The sequence below is a fragment of the Macrobrachium rosenbergii genome, chromosome 2, assembly GCF_040412425.1.
Source record: "Macrobrachium rosenbergii isolate ZJJX-2024 chromosome 2, ASM4041242v1, whole genome shotgun sequence".
NCBI lineage: Eukaryota > Metazoa > Arthropoda > Malacostraca > Decapoda > Palaemonidae > Macrobrachium > Macrobrachium rosenbergii.
The window spans coordinates 93083750-93101988 of NC_089742.1; the positions used below are offsets into that span (position 1 = coordinate 93083750).

Consider the following 18239-nt stretch of genomic DNA (forward strand, 5'->3'; position numbering starts at 1 on the left):
GGTAACTGAGATAGCAGTTAGCGCAAGACACTGGGAGAGTGTGCTAGGTTATTGGCTCAGACGAACGCGATGTGGGCAAAGGGATTCAACCACTGTACTGAACAAGAAAGCGCAAAATGTGTATGTTTTAAGGTGTAGGCCTGGATAGCAGATAAGGCTTGTGGTGGGTCAAGGGGGGTGGAATGTGGGGGGTTTTGGCACAATTGGGTGTTGGGGGAAAGGTTTGCGTGAGGGACTTGGGGGGGTGGAAAGGGGGAAACTTATGTGGCGGTACCAGGAATGGTTTTGTTGAAAAAGCTTTGCATTGGTTATGACAGTAAAGCAAAGAAACCAAAACTGGGTGAAAAGAATGTGGCTGGGCAAAATGTTTTTATTGGGGTACAGATACACTTTTGCCATGTTCAGTACTGGGTTGGCTGGTTAAATGCATTTCGCCATGTTTAGTAATGGGGTCAGGGAAATGGAATCCCACTGGTTATGAGAAGGAAGCAAAGAAACGATACTGCCGTGTGAAAAATGTGTGTAGAGAAAGTGTTTTTTTTGGGTACAGATACACTTTTGCCTAGTTTAGTACTGGGCTGGCGAGGTAAATGCATTTCGCTGCGTTCAGTACTGGTCCGGGTGGGTACCTGTGTTGCAACAAGTGCGGGTAAGTGCAACCAAGAATGTTGAAACTTACAAGAGTGAACTCAAAAACCTATATGTGTTTTCTCCTTTGCTATGTTAACTTATAGTTTGGAAGGATTGAATGCAGGGTGTGTTAGTTTCATGCGTAGGGAAAACTCGTTAACAAGTTATTGCACTTGCCGGACAGGATATGAACTGTTCAAAACAGACCTACCTGTGCCCTGTCATGTGCAGGGCGTGTATGTGAACCCCGGAAAAAGGACACAGCCCCCCAAAGTAGGGGGGCGTGTTAGCAACTTTGAGTGGTAACGTTTAGGGGGTTTTCCTCAACGCGGGTAACAGCGCAACGTGATTGGTTAGATAAGTGTTTGAGAGGGTTAGACCCTGAAATTTCGGAGTTTCCTCAGTAAGGGAGTGAGGGATGAACCAGTGGCTCCCCAATAAATGTTTGGGAGGACATTAGTAATGGGAGGGGTTCCCTTTGTGTCGGCTCATTTAATGTTCTTGTTTGTTCTCTGTTTATTTAGCGGTTTCTCATGTCTGCGGTGCCGTAAAAAGTAAATTTTGGCTGGTTTCTCATGACTTGTCGTCTACTGCACCCACAACCCTGCTTTCCCTAGGGGTCCCCTAAATTGTAGGGTAGAAACAAGTGGGTGATCCATTACATACCCAAATAACACTGTCCCGGTGGTATACCGCATCCATAACCCCGCATTCCCATTGGGTCCCCTAGCTTGTTGGTTGAGGGGGAGCAGATCACCTGTCCCCGGGGTATACCCCACCCATACCCCGCTTTCCCATTGGGTCCCCTACCTCGCTGGATGAACTTTAGGGGTTAATTACAGGCTAATTACATTCGTGTGACAAAAAATGAAGGTAAATTCATAATTAGCAACCAAAAAGTCAAGTTAGAAGGCTGTCGCCGCCGCAGAGCTACTACTTAGTTCTACCCTGAATTGTTCTAAACAGTTATAAACAGCCTGAATTTTTAATGAAAAAAGAATACAGTATTATGTTATCCTACTTGTTATTGCTACCGTAATTACTCTGCGTTCCCAAAGGATAAAGGTTGCTGTGAGCACAACCATAACTTGATATTTACATTTTGTCAGCTGGCCTCACATAGATAAAAGTTAACTTCATTGATATGAAATTATTCCTTGAATAGGCTATTAGTTATGAAGATATGCCAATAATATATATGGTAAAAATGGTTTTATACCTTCATAATGTGAATCTTTTCATATATGTCGGTGGTTATCGCACCGAGGCCGAGGCTAGCCTACCAATAAACATCACTTAGAATTCAAGGTTTGATTTTTAGAATGGTAGTATAAGACAACCCCCAATTTTTAGGGGTGAATTTCATGATTTAAAGGTTGTCTTATACGTGGAAATATACGGTACACAAAGAGTGACCTACCTGGGCATGGTGATTGATTCTGTTCTGTTCAAGGTTTTCTTACACAAGCTCAAGTAGACAAACTGTTGTTAATCATAAGAGAATTCTCCTCTTCAGAGAGCATGCCCACTAATGCTGGTTGTAGCACTTAGGCCACATATCTTTGGAGAAGTTAGTTCCGAGTGCTCGACTTTGGATGTTACGTCTTCTCTTGCACTGGCATGGAGAGAGACTTGGCCAGACCATGGGTTATAGCCATGGAGCCAAGAACAGGTCCTTTCCCTTCATTGGTCATTGTCCTTAGAATTGCTTCTCACAGGGAAGTCCCTAGAGTCCCTGAACCCAGACCTCTCATTGTATTCAAGTTGTCTCGGACGAGGATGGGGGTGTGGTTATTGGGAATCAGTCTCTTCAATGGTGTGGTCGCCAGTAGAAGCAAGTCCTCTCATTAACTGCAAGGAGTTTTGGCTATCCAGAAGCGATTTAAGTAGTTTCTGTTTTCTCAAGTGTGCCTTCTCTAGCTCACATTAGAAGGTGGGGGGGGGGTGAATGCAGGGGTTTACTTTATTGTTCTTATGCCAGTTGTGTTGACTGCTGACACATTAAGTCATCCAGGGGTACTCTATTGATCTTTTGAGGGCAAGGCAATTTGGAGAGGGAACTTCACTTTGTCTCTCCAGCTGATGCTCTGGTGGCCTGGGAGGCATTGATTGGGCAAACCAGTCCTTCCACATATCAATAGAGGGGTACTCTAGGTATTGGGAACTCCACCATGCTCTGGTGGCTGAGGAGGCATTGACAAATCTGTTTTGTCCGGTGGGGACTGGGAAGTTTTACGGAAATATTGAAATGCTTCACCTAGCCACATGGAACTGACATCAAGCTCATGAGTTCCAGAGACTTATAAGTCATCTAGGAACTCATTCCTAATGACAAGAGGAAAGTCCACTAATTTCTTGTTCTGTATTGTGGGAGCTGTATAGATTATGGTGCAAGTCCAGGGGCAGTCCCTATCTTCCCAGCAATATTAACAATATTAACAATGTATAAGGGGCTGCACTTCTTGAGAGATGCCAAAGGATTGTCTGTTTCCTCCATCAAGGCTATAAATCCATACTGACTTATGCAAAACTGTTCATGCTTTTCAGCTGGATTGCTGAAGGTTATGCTAAGCCACTTTTATGGAACCTAGTTGTTGGCTTAAGAAACCTTATGGACCCTCCTTTCTACCCCAGAGAGAGGCTTCTCTCAAGCCTCTTTCATAGAACACTCTTTCTGGTGGCCTTGGCTTCAGCCAAAAGAGTAAGTAGGGTGGTCACATACTGGAGCAGAACTATCTTTTTTATTGTATCCTTTCATGCTTAGATGATGTCAAGACCAAAACTCTTCCAAGAGTTTTCTCGATCCTTTCTATAGAGACTCTGACTCCAGAGGAAGATGAGCTTCTTTGATGCCCTGTTAGGGCTACTGTGTAGGGATTTATACATCCCATCCTGATTTTTAAGGAAGCAGTGTAGGAACCTATTTTGCACTATCAGGAACCCTTAGGTTCCTAGGTCTTAGATGCCAGGGCTTTCTTTATTAATCCGTAATCCTGTAAGCACACCTTACATTTTCTTGGTGGCACAGTGGAGGTGTAACTCTGTCTTCATTTCTAACTCCAGTAGGAAGACAGCCGTACACTAGCACCTATAGTTGCGGCAGGGGAGATTTCTCCTTGTCTTCCCCTTATGTGTTACGAAGAGGTAGTCTAGGCTTTCACTATCAATCCCATCCTGGGTAAGTAAGGAACCTTATGGATTGGATTTTGTACATGGTAGTGTTATACTCAGCTTTTGTTTTGATTGCAGTATAATGCTTAGTTGTGTTTGCTTTGTTTCTCTTAGGTAGGGACAAAGTTCATTAGAGTAACAATGGTTGACTTATGTTGCAGAGCCATTGCTCCTTATTGGAGAAGGTTACCCTGAGCTGATCAAGAACCACCTTTTTTCTAGGCAAAATTGGTTGTGAGGTGCCACAGCAACTCAGGTAGGTGGTAACTCTTTAGGGATCATGTTTAGTTGTGGTTTTAGCTCCCATCAACTCTGCAGGCCTGAGGTACAGAGGCAAACTTCCCATTCTTTGTTGCACAGTCTCAACCAGTGGCCATGTTCAGGGTCAACGCTCCACCTCCTTGCAATTGTAGACCTCACCTGATGAGGATCCTATCTGACAAGAACTTGCCATGGGATCGTATTCATCAAGTAAGCAATGCTAAGGATATTTCTAATATCTGATAATTTGGTTGTAGGAAAATCTCTTACCCTCCTCCAGCACTCAATGTTGGACCCAGCTAATGATAGAGGGTAAGTTTCACCTCAGAAATAATGTTATGATAAGATCAATTTTTTAGGTGTTTACCTTCTATCATGGAGATCCTTCCCTCCTCCCCTCTTAAGAGATTAAGAGAAGAATGACAACCAAAACATTCACTGTCTTACCCCAACCTTCCAAAGGGTAGGGGTGACTATTGGGAGTGTTTGTTAGTGATTATTTCAATTTTAACAATCGTCAAACCTGTACCAAGTAGCCGCAGATAAAGCTAATGATAGAGGGTAAGTACCTAGAAAATTGATTTTATCATAAAAAAATTATTTTATTAATGAAAAGCAGTTGTTTATTAGTAATATGAGTCAGTGAATTCATGCTGTATTTTGCTGTTTTATAATGAATTATTATCCTTTTTCAGGTGATACAATCAACACTATTGTTATTGAATTAAAGGGACCAGACCAAAGTGTACGAGTGCGACAAGTTAGAGTTCTAGGCGGTGATGGTAGTGAGGGACAAGGATCCCGTCCACTGCGTCAGCACTCACCTATTACACTTCAGCATCGTGCTTGTGAACAGGAGACATTAAAAGTGTTTAGACTTATTACAGGACAGGTTGGTAAATTCATTATCCTGTATTAATGAAGTAAAGTATAATGAGAGAAATAGATTAACAGTTGTCGTAATTTGATGAAAAATCATTACCTCTACTGAGTATTTTTATATTTTACCCACAGATGATATATGGTTAATTGTAGTCTTAACATTATACAGCTGTTTGTATGAAATCTGCCAATTTATATAGTACAGGTAGTGTTTAAGTTGCGATAACTCTCCTTGTGATAATCTGATTTTGCGATGTGGTTAATAATTAATACCGATACGACAATATTTTGAAAATACGTATTTTTAAATTTTGCGTGCCGTGGGCGCAGACAGCAGCATATGTACAATCAAGCAGCATACAGTGTACCATACATTGGTCCGAGAGGCTGGAATAGGTATACTGTACAGTGAACCCCCCGTATTTGCGGGGGATATGTACTGCACCCCCCTGCGAATAGATAAAATCCGTGAATACTTAAAACCCCTCTAAAAACACTTAGAACTGCCCACTTTGATAGTCTAAACACAAGAAAAACCTTGTAAAAATGCTTATACCTGAGTATTTTAATAGTTTTATCACAAAAGATGAATTTATTCATGAAAATTATATGAAAATACAGTAATTGGTGAATATTTCTCAGTGAAAAATACCAAGAATGGGCGAATTTTCTGCGAATAATGAGTAGATATGTTACACAGAGAAACCCGCGAATCGTGAGAACGCAAATACGAGGGTTTACAGTAGCTATCTCTGAGTGACCTCACTTGCTCTCACTGTGAAGTAAGTAAGATTAGGTTGGTTTTTGTTTGATTTTTGCACTTTTTACAGTAAGTAAACTCTAAAAGTATGTCTGCCAAACAACCAAGTAAGTCTCCAGATGGTAGTGTGAAAAAGAATAGGCATTCCATCACTTTGGATCTGAAAATGAAAATTATCAGCCAACATGAAGCAGGAAAGGCATTCATGGTAATCGCACGTGACAAGCATTTACAGTAAACCCCCTGTATTTGCGGTCTCACGATTCGTGGACTCGCCTATTCGCGGATTTCTCTATGGAACATATATACACCTTATTTGCTGAAAATCCGCCTATTGACAGTACTTTTCACTGAGAAATATTCACTAATTACTGTATTTTCATCTCATTTTCATGATTAAATGCACTTTTTATGATAAAACTACTAAAATACTCAGGTAGTGCTCCAGTTACAATAGGTTCAGCTTATGATAATTCGATTTTGTAATGGGGTAAGCAATTAATACCGATATGACAATATTTATAAAGTATTTTAAAATTTCGCGCGGGCACAGGCGGCAGCGTACAATCAGGCAGCGAGAAAGACCAAATTACAATAGACCAGCTTCATTTCTTCCAACTCTTTATCCCGTCTTCTAGTTAAAAAAGTAACAGAGAATGATAAAGTATTGTTAGTAACATTGTACTGTTGCGTAAATGTGTACAGCCATAAACAACCGACCGAGAAACTGTTGTTTTGTTCATCACTGAATCGGATAACAACAGACCTTTTGCTTGTATTTCAACCATCGTATGGTAATACACAATTACCGTAGATTATAGTACAAATGAAGTTAAGTAGAATAAGAGTGGTATATTTTTACATTATACCCTTATTTGGTATGGATAAAAGATTGTCAAGGAAATATACTGATAAATTTATGCTGCAAATTGTAGCTGAAGCTGAGAAAACAATGTTCAAGCTGCTAATGACTATAAATTATCGTGCATCGGCAACATGGATGAAACTCAACCGTAATTAAAATTGGAGAGAAAGTATTTTGATCAAAACTACTTGGCATCAAAGAACACATTACTGCTATCTTTACGCCAGTAAACAATAAATATGTAAAGCTCGTATTATGATGAAATCAAGTGAAAATAGCAAACGGAATCTTGATTTTTTTACACAAAACAAACGCCCCCAAACTGCCAACGTCATCTCTTAACGAAAAAAATTGCTAAATTAATTTCACGCTGTCACATATTTAAGTTATATTTTGACTTAAAAACACTTTGTACAGTATAACAAAAAATAATCTTGACCCAAATAAATAAAGTATCTAGAAATTCATTTACACTAACTAGAAAGAAGAAAAGTGCTCTGAACTGAGATAAACATGGCGAAATAAACACCATGTAAACGATTTTTGAACTAAAACATTGATCTCTATGATCGCAGTTTATGATACAAATGCAGTATAAGAATATATATACAATATTATTGGATACAGTGAATTAAGGCATAACTTTAAAAGATCCATGGAAAAGATGCATATTCGTTATGTTGATGTTTGTATAATACGATGTGTGAATATAGAGTACAATATAATGTAGGCTACGCTACCATATACATATACGATGTACTTTGTTTGTTATTCAGTTTCTCTTTGTATTGAATTATCATAAGTCACTCTGCATGAACCTCCAGAATTAGCTGATATTAATAATTATTATACCATGTATGTATAGAGTATACTTTATAGTGTAGGCTAGGCTACCATATATACATATACATGGTACCAAATACCCCAGTGTTGTCTAGGCTATATTTGAGATACGTTTTTTCCAACAAACGATGAGTTTTTTGGAACCTAACCCCATCGCAAGTAGGATAATACCTGTATAAGCATTTTTAGTTTTTTTGTGTGTTTGAGCTATCAAAATAGGCAGTTCTAGGTGTTTTTAGAAGGTAAGTATTCGCATGTTCTAGCTATTCACGGGGGGCCGTGGTATGCATCCCCCACGAATACGGGGGTTTACCATATTGCAGTCAATGATATCTACCATCCTTGAAGACGGAATGAATAATGGATGCTATAAAGGCATCTGCTTCCGTTCATTCAATGTTTATTTCAAAGAAGAGGATAGGTCCTTTGGAAGAAATGGAGCAGTTACTGGTCACATGGATGGAGGTCCAGATACAAAAGTTCATGCCACTCAGCCTCCTGACCATTCAAACAAAGGCCCACATGCTTTTCAAATAGCTAAAGCAAAAATATGACGATAACCACAACAAAAGTTTTGTAGCAGGTGCTGAACAGTTGTCATTTCAAAAACCACTATAACTTTCATAATGTGAAAATTAGCGGTGAAGCAGCAAGCGCTGATGCTGAAGGAGTTGCTAAATTTAAGGGTGCTTTGCATAAGGTCATTGTTGATGAAGGTTACTTGCCAGAGCAAATCTTTAATGTCGACGAAACAGGATTGTATTGGAAGTTTATGCCTCAACGGCCCTACATCCATAAAGAAGCAACAACGATGCCAGGGTGTAAGGCATACAAAGATCGACTGACTCAAGCTTGGGGGAAATGTGGCTGGGTGTAAACTTAAGCCATTCATGATTTATCACTTCAAAAATCCGAGGCATTAACAAGAATCAACAAGCATATGCTCCCTTTGCATTACCGTCATAATAAGAAAGCATGGATGACTGCAATGCTGTTTGAAGACTGGTTTGTGCATTCCTTTATTCCAGAAGTGAGAGATTGTTGTAGGAAAAACATCCCCTTTAAAATTCTGCTGATTCTAGACAATGCTCCCGGCCACCCTCAGTATGTTGGAGATACTAATGAGAGCATAAAAATTGTGTTTCTGCCACCAAACACAACTTCTCTCATACAACCCATGGATCAGGGCACTGTGGCTATGTTCAAGGCATATTATCTTCAGAACACATTTGGTCAGGCTGTTCAGGCTATGGATAATGAGGAGAAAGACCTCAGAACTTTCTGGAAGGACTTAAGTGTTCTGAACTCCATTATGAACATTGGAAGGGCCTGGAAGGAGGTAAAGAGAGTGTATGAACGGAATTTGGAAGAATCTGCTAAAAGTGTATGTGAACTCATTTAAAGGTTTCGATAAGGATGAAGAAGTTGTGGAAATTAATGAAAAGATCTTGACACTTGAAAAAGTTTAGACTTAGAAATTGATGAGGAAGATATCCAAGAACGTATAGATGTGCAAGATGTAGAGCTAATGGCAGAAGATTTAATTACACTTGCAGAAGAGAGAAAAAGAGCAGAAGAGGAAGAAGAAACTGAAGAAGAGCCAGAGCAAAAGTTTACGACAAAAAAACTGGCAAAGGCATTTGCCTCATTTGAACATGGACTGAAACTTTTAAGTGGAATGGATGGGAACATGGAACGGTTTGCTAAAGTTGTGAGAGCATATCAAGACTCTGTTACATGTTACCAAGTCATTTATGAAGAGCGAAAAAAATGCACTGCGCAACCTACAATGGATTACTTCTTTTAGAGAATGACTCCAGTGCCATCACCTTCCACATTTGAGCCTTGATCCTCTACATCTTGTGACAGCTGTATCCTCGAAACACCTGAACTAACAGAAGGAGAAATACTATCTGAAGAGGAGCGAGTTGATGATTCTGCTGCTTTATCATCCTCCTCCTCTACCGATTTTTAGTTATATGTAGCCATCAACAGCCTGACACAGTTCACGTATGCCGACGACGGACTGAATCTTGGCGAGTACCTCTTACAGTACGTCTGATTTTTGTTAGTGTTATTCAGTTTCCTTTTGTACTGAATTTTCATAAGCCAATCTACATTGAACCTCCAGAATTAGTGGGGGATATGTACCACAACCCCCCGCGAATAGCTAAAATCTGCGAATACTTAAACCCTCCCCCCTAAAAATGCTTATAACTGCCTATCTTGAAAGTTCAAACACCAAATGTATTATCATCCTACATCAAATATACCTCAAACTGTTATCCTATTATGATATTATTTATATCATTTCAAAGTCATCTTAAACCTTACACTTAAAAATCTATGTATGTATACTGTATGGCATACAGCTATGTGTGAAAACTATAATCCAGTTCCCCCTACATATTCAGACTTACACATTTTCTGTCATGCAGTCACTCTTCATTTTACAGGGGAAACATTGGAGAGAGAGAGAGAGAGAGAGAGAGAGAGAGAGAGAACAAAAATAAGTTGACCCCTGGTATTCACGGGGGATGTGTACCACAACCCCTCACAAATAACTAAAATCTGCAAGTACTTGACACCCTGCTAAAAATGCTTATAACTGCCTATTTTGATAGTTCAGACAGCAAAAAACCCTATAAAAATGCTTATATCTGAGTAGTTTAATAGTTTTATCACAAAAAATGCATTGACAGTAAACCCCCCATATTCGCGTTCTCATGATTCGCAGACTCACCTATTCGTGGATTTCTCTATGGAACATATATACATATTCGCGTAATATTCGCCCATTCACAGTATTTTTCACTGAGAAATAATCACTAATTACTGTATTTTCATGTGATTTTCATGACTAAATGCACTTTTTGTGATAAAGCTATTAAAATAAGTGGGTGTAAGCATTTTTGAGGGTTTTTTTTTTGTGTTTGAACTATCAAAATAGGCAGTTCTAAGTGTTTCTTTAGGGGTTTTAAATATTTGTGGATTTTAGCTATTCGTGGTGGGGTGTGGTACACATCCCCGTGAATATAGGAGGTTTACTGTAGTCACAAAAATGATGAAAATACAGTAATTAGTGAATATTTCTTTATGAAAAATACCGCAAATAGGTGAATTTTCCGTGAATAATGTGTATATATGTTCCATTGAAAAATCCACAAATAGGTAAGCCTGTGAATCCAGAGCCGCAAATAGGTGGATGTCGACTGTACTCATATGCACATTAAAAATATATTATTTAACACTGTAATAAGATTACATAAATCATGTTACGAGTACTAACCGCTAATGAATGTTGATTATAGATGGAGATGCTGTGCAGTCCTATGAATGACGATGAAGATATGACTGCACAGCCAAGCAGAAGAGTTATATCTCCTCTGAGGGCACCTCTTCCCCTTCAGGAGGCGCTTCGTCAGCGTTTTGGGAGGCACTACTTCAGGCGCTTGGGGAGGCACTACTTCAGGCACTCAGTGAGGCACGTCTTCATTCACTTCTCCAGGGATTTGGGGAGGATTTGGAGGGTCCCTCTTCATATGGTTAATAAACATAGTGATAGGCAGCTGCTGTTGCTGCTCCTTCATGCAGATGAGCACTTGATTATAGGGCGCCATTGTAGCATCAAGGGCATTTGAAAACTTTAGGGAGCATTCCATGTAAGGATCCCATGCCGAAGCCACATCCTGTGCCTCCTTGATTATGCTCTTTAAGTTGGGACAGACATTCCAAAGACAAACCTTCATCCTCCTCCTCCCCCCCTGAACCTGGCATGTCTTCTTTCTGGCTGGCAGACTTCATCAGCTCTTCCAAATCCTGGCCCGTCACGGGTCAGAGTGGTCATCAACGAGGGTGCCGACTTCATCCGGGGTGGTGTCATTGAAGAATCCTTGCCAACCAACTTCATCCGGGGTGGTGTCATTGAAGAATCCTTGCCAACCAGACTGCCTTATCAATGGCTGAATGTTGAATTTCTTCAGGAGAGAAGCCCTTATAATTGTGAACACACTCCAGCCATGACTTGCAGCAGGCATTAAGGGTCTCCTTCTTCATGTCATTCAACGATCAGTCGATGACGGACAGACGTGGCAATTGTGAATTTATGTCAATACTCCTTCAGCGTAAATTCACTGTCCATGTCCATTGCATTCACAAGGTGCTTGGGGGAGTTCTGGGTGTAGAGTGCCTTGAAGGCACAGATCACGCTCTGGTCCATAGGCTGGAGAGGGGTGGTGTTGGCAGGGAGGAACTCGAGCTGGACTCCCTGGTAATAGAGATGCAGAGGGTGGCCACCAGCCTTATTCATAATCAACAACACCTTGAACTCCATGCACAAGTTGTTCAGGTACTGCCTAACTTGAAGGATGAAGCTCAGAATGAACCAGTTAGATGTAAGGACTTTGGTGATCCAGGCCTTGGGGTTGTGCATCCAAAACACAGGTAGCAACGCCTTGTTCTTGTTCTTGAGGGCCCTGGGGTTTGCAGCCTTGTAAATGAGGCCTGGTTTCAGCATGAAGCCAACCATGTTCCCACACATTATGCGGGCAACCTTATCCTTTTGGGCCTTGAATCTAGAGTCTTTGGCTTCTTCCTTCATGAGGTATGTCCGAGCTGGCATTTTCTCCCAGAACATGCCAGTCTTGTCCATATTGAGCACTTGTTGTGAATGGTAGACCTTCTCCATTACAATTTTCTTGAAGGTTTCTGGATATTTTGTGGCCCCTGCAGAGAAACATTCTTCAGTTGGAACTGCCTCTGAAACCAGTGGAACCACCCCTTGCTGGCCTGAAATCCTGAGAAGCTGATGATGATCCTGCCTGTGGCTCTTCCTCCTCTTCTTCTTCTTCCATGGGTTCATCAAAGACTAAGAATTCCAACTCCCCTGCATCATCGCCTTCATATGCCTCTGCGTCGCTGCCTTCCTGTGCCTGTATGTCGCTGCTTTCTGTAGCAGTCGAAAACTGCTGGTACAGTTGTCGCGCTTTTTCACAAATGATGTTGGACTTGAGGGGGGATGTTCTTCTTACAGCAGTCCTTTATCCAAATGCCAGTGTAGATTCCATGTTAACGATTGTCTTGTCATGCACTGTAGAAACTGTTTTTGAACTGTTGAAGAAGCTCATGCTTACAGTCTTCTCTATCTCCTCCTCTTTCTTCTTGATGTATCTCACGGTACTGTCATTCAAGTTAAAATGGTGGGCCGCCATCTAGTAACTTTTGCCTTCCTTCAACATATCCAGAAGTTTTACCTTCTCCTCGAGCTTCATGACCACCGTCTTTTGTTTAGGCCATGATGAAAAGAGATACACAGAGATTAAAAAGACAAAGGTTCGCAATTCACCTGATCAGAAGATGCTACATACTACCCAGTGAACTGACCAAGATGCGATGATGCGGGAATCCCACAATCCCGTCTCCGTCATTACTAAGTCTTAAGGGTCCAGCCAATCAGCGCCAAGTGTACAGCCAATCAGCGCCAAGGAAAATGAATGGCACTCCTGGATTGGCTGCTTTGCAGATGACAACCAATAGTATGTTGAGTATCACTGCGCCTGGGTATATCAGAATCCCAGCATGCATTTTCCTTCTCTAGATTTCTCTGCGGATCACTGGCTTGGGTAGAAAATTTTTTAAGAAAAAAAAAACATTATTGAAATGTTGCCATTTTTCTTAATATATTACAGTACTGTAATATTTGAAAATTAGTAAGTCATTTTTCATCATAAAAAATATATTTACAGTAGTCACAAAAATATATAGTAACATGAAATATGTACTGCAACAGACAGACGTAACCCTAGTACATACTAGTTCTGTCGTTCTACAAACTACAGCCTATGTATTTAAGATACACTCTGCTACATATCATCCTAAAACATTCTGATATTTCAAAATCATCTTACAATGCAACAAAGTATCTATAAAATGTACAGTATGTGCAGAATGTCATTGTTGCACAATACCTTCTACCTTTGTACGTAGTGTGTGTACACACTGCTGATATAGATAAATGACCCAACATCTCTACCCAGGTGCATATCTCTCAGTTGTGCATGTTTTGTGTACGATACTACTGACTAAGCATATTTTTTGGAGTCGTGCCCTAAGATGCCTCCTAAACTCCCTGCTTCTTCTAATGCTTCTGGCAAAGAGCCTAAGCACCAGAGGAAGATCATGACACTCGAGGAAAAGGCAGACATTATTGCAATGTTAAGAGAGGGCAATAATCATGGAGAAGTAGCAGCCCGTTATGGAATATGAAGAGGATAGAATGCTTGGGAAGGCCCTTGCTAGAGAAGAACTCAACGCCCTCTCTGTCCCACCGATGGACCAGGATTTTGAAGAATTTCATGGTCTGTACAAAATTCTTAAGAAAGTCAGGCAGCTGCAGATAATTATAAAGGCATGGGATAATTCTGAGAAAAGAGCCACAAATTTTTCCAGTGGCCTTAATGAACTGATGCATCCCTATCACAACACCTTTGTGGACATGTTCAATTACCTCAACAAGGTGGTGCCCCCCGAAACACCTGACGAAGCGCCTCTTGAAGAAGGGGAAGAGGCGCCCTCAGAGGAGATGTAACTCCTCTACTGCGCTGTGCAGTCATATCTTCATCGTCATTCATCGGACTGCACAGCTAATTCATTATCATCATCTATAATCAACATTCATCACCAGTGAGTACCCGTATGATTTAATCTTATTATTATTGTTATATTACAGGTACCCAGTGTGTTCAGTATTATGTATTATTATTATTTAATCTTATTATTTAATATTACTGTGCTGTTATTATTTAATCTTTTTACTATTATGTACTGTGGTATTATTATTACTGTACATTATTATGTAATGTTATTACAGTAAATAATATGAAAATACAGAATGTTGCTCTATGAAAAAACAAGAAAATCCTCGAATAAGCGAGGTCCTGCGAATAATTTATAGATTCAACAGAAAAATCCGCGAATAATTTATAGATAGGTTCCAAAGAAAAATTCGGCGAATCGGTGAGTCTGCAAATAGCAGGGGTCAATTGTACTATACCTTATATGTATAGAGTATACTGTATAGTGTAGGCTAGGCTGTCATATATGTATGTGTATACCATATACCATTGTGTGGGCCAGGCTACTTCTTGTTTGTGTCATTCAAATTCTCTCTCTCTCTGCTGAATTATCATGAGTCAATCTGCACAAACCTCCAGAATTAGCTAATATTATTAATTACTATACCGTATATGTATAGAGTATGCTGTATAGTGTAGGCTAGGCTACCAAATATGTATAGATGGTATTGAATACCAAAGTGCAGGCTATGCTAAATTCTGGGTACAATTTTTCCCACAAATGATGGGGTTTTCGGAGCCTAAACTCATTGTAAGGAGGACAATACCTGTAATGCTTTAGATTACCTCTTATGTTATCTGTACTCATAGATATTCTGGAAAAAAGCACAGTTTTTTATTATGGTGATATTCGAATTGCACTATTTATTCACCACCTAAATGGTGAAATTTTTTGTTTTATACTTTGAATATATTAATCTTCCTAGTGTGCAGTGTTAAATATTCATGATTGTTAATTTTGATCATATATGCCATATGAAATTGAAATGTGTTTCATCACAGGTGTTTGGCCGCCTGATAAGTACAGGCGAGAGTAGCGACCATGGTGCTGACAGTGGAAATGTAAGTGCAGGCAGCATAGAAGGAACAGAGGAGCAGGAGCGTAATAATGACTTGAGAGAACATATGGTTGGTATCCTTTTTTCAAGATCAAAACTCACGCATCTTCAAAAACAAGTAAGCCATATTTCCATTTTTGTTTTGTATTTTGCATTGATAATGAAAATGGCAAAGGTTTGTAAGTAAAACCACAGAAAGATGTTTGAAGTACTGTACTGTATTAAAAAAGTACACACACAATAAAGTTCAAACACTGAAGGTAAAAAGCCAATTGAGAGGAATAACACTTCAACCCAATGAACCCCAACTTGTGGAATACTGTAATTATCAGCTACCATATTATGATTATTTTTTCTTATGCTGTCATTTTGAATGTAATACATTTTTATGTATCTCTTAAATTGAATGTTACAGCAATCCTTGAATATCCAGGTTAATAGAGCCAAGACCCTGTTGGATAATCTAGAAATCTGGATAAGGGTGAATAAAAAAGCTAATGTTCAAGGTCAACTCTGTACCCTTCCTCACCCTACCTTGTCAGTATCACATAATTTTAAACACTGATTATGTTTGTGAACAAAAACCATTATACCTTAAACGGAGAAATTGATACAAAAACCAATTTTTGTTTACCTTATTTGCCCATATTTGTAACAAAATAAACTCTATAAATGCACTTAAAAAGAGCAAACCACTTCTTTTTCTCTTGTACATAACGAGCAATACAATAGGTTACAGAATCAACATTTATCATTTTTTCATATTACTTTAAGATACATCGTTCACAGAAATACAGTAAATCCCATCTTTTCTCTCATATGCAACACGCAGTGTGATAATTTTAGTCATTTCCCCCGATCGTTTTAAAATGTGCACATTGTTATATGCCAAGGAGACAAGAAACAATGTTGTCCTTTCTAAGAATTGGACATAGAAGAGTCACTTATGGGTTCATGATGTCAAGCAAAAATCCTCCATTCTGCAATGACTGTATTGTGCCCTTGACTGTGAGACATTTGCTTGTCGAATGTCCCAGTCTTGTAAATCTGAGACGTAGGTTCCTTTCTTGGGAATGTGACAGAGATGGACTTTTTATCCTAGCTACCATTCTTGGGATGATTGTAATATAGAGCAGCTATATAACTTTGTTAGGAGGTGGATAGTATATTTGAACAGATATGACAAAAAATTTAGATCATATACATATACAGTATGTGTATGAATGGATAGTATATTTGAACAGATATGATTATATATATATATATATATATATATATATATATATATATATATATATATATATATATATATATATATATATATATATAATACAGGGGTTCACTATATATATATATATATTATATATATATATATATATATATATATATATATATATATATATATACAGTGAACCCCTGTATTCGTGGGGAATGCGTCCCACCCCCTTGAATAGGTCAAACCATGAATGCTTAAAACCCATCTAAAAACACTTAGAACTGCCTACTTTGATAGCTTAAACCAAGAAAACCCCTGTAAAAATGCTTATACCTGAGTATTTTTATAGTATTATCATAAAAAGTGCATTTATTCATGAAAATTATATGAAAATACAGTAATTAGTGAATATTTCTCAGTGAAAAATACCGCGAATGGTATGAATTTTTCCATGAATGATGGCTAGATATGTTCCACAGAGAAACCAGCGAATACGTGAGTCCATAAACCATGAGAACGCTTGAATACGGGGGTTTTACTATATATATATATATATATATATATATATATATATATATATATATATATATATATATATATATATAATATATATATATATATATAATGTATGTAATCATATCGGTTCAAATATACTATCCATTCATACACATACTGTATATGTATATGATCTAAATTTTGTTGAGGAGGCCCACCTCCTAACAAAAGATAGATATATATATATATATATATATATATATATATATATATATATATATATATATATATATATATATATATATATATATATATTTCTTATATGAAACTCCTTTTAAACTTTATTTATTTTTTTAGTTTCCTATTTAATTTTATTACGACATCAACAACCTAGGTTTTTGACGCCAGTGTTACTAGCCATAGTCAATCAATCAATCAATTTCTCTTAAGTAATGAGTCTTCATATATGAAAGGCATAGAGTTTGCTTTCCTGTAGGAGCAAATGCCAGATTTTTAAAGTAATATGTATTTTTCGTAGGTAGTCAAACTTATTCCACCGCTTCATTTTTACCATCAGTTTTTTATTTTGAATAGATAGGTAAAAAGGATAATAGGTGATGTCAGTTGGGTGAGAATGAGCATCTTCAATCTTCACCAGGGCAACACCCTTGTTTGTGAGTCAGTACCTGTGAAAAATGCAAGTTGCTTAAAAATTTGGCATTTTTAAGATACTCTTGTTTATTTACTATTTTAACAAAGAATAATGTATAAACTTCTTTCAGAGGTCACATTCAGGTGCTCTGATAACTTTGTAGTAAAGATGACCTTCCTTTGGGGTTAGGTTGAGCCGTTAAGAAATGTAATCTTTTGCATATAAGGACGCATAGCATATTTCAGAGACTTATTTTTTTTAATTAAGAGTTTTCAAGCCCTGAGACACAGTAATACTACTGCTAGAACCTTAGCATAGTGCAATCTTAAATAGCCGTGGGTGCCTCTAGCTGGTATTTAGCAGGGATATTACATGTTCCTAAGACTAGGAGGCACTCTTAGCTGCAAAATTTTTAGAAATACTATTGGGTTTTGAAGGCGATATTCAGTTGAATGGTAATAAGGAAATCTTATGTATGTTCATAATAATGATAATTATAAAAATACTGTGGTCTGTAAGATGAAAGCTACCAGCTTTTTATTGCTCAAATTCAGGTTTAAAAGGTGAGTTTCCTCAGTAAATATTATACTAAAAATACTTGTATCAAAATTAAGCAGATAGTTTGATTTAACCTGATATTTATTGAAAATTTTGAATGAAATGGCTTGGTGTATGCTCATTCTGCTGGAGTCCTCTCCTGGTTAGTTTCTTATCTGTGCCACTTTTTCCAATTTTTTTGGTCCTTCCTATTACTGTAGTCTTCATATTGTTGCT

At 38.4% G+C, this 18239-nt stretch overlaps 1 protein-coding gene across 1 annotated transcript in view; it reads left to right on the forward strand.

The window, feature by feature from the left end:
• hiw (highwire) overlaps positions 1-18239 on the forward strand; it is a 1788684-nt gene that overhangs the window by 1541277 nt on the left and 229168 nt on the right. The window contains 2 exon segments of the mRNA XM_067112237.1: positions 4758-4954; positions 15047-15220. Coding sequence (XP_066968338.1) covers positions 4758-4954; positions 15047-15220 — 371 coding nt within the window.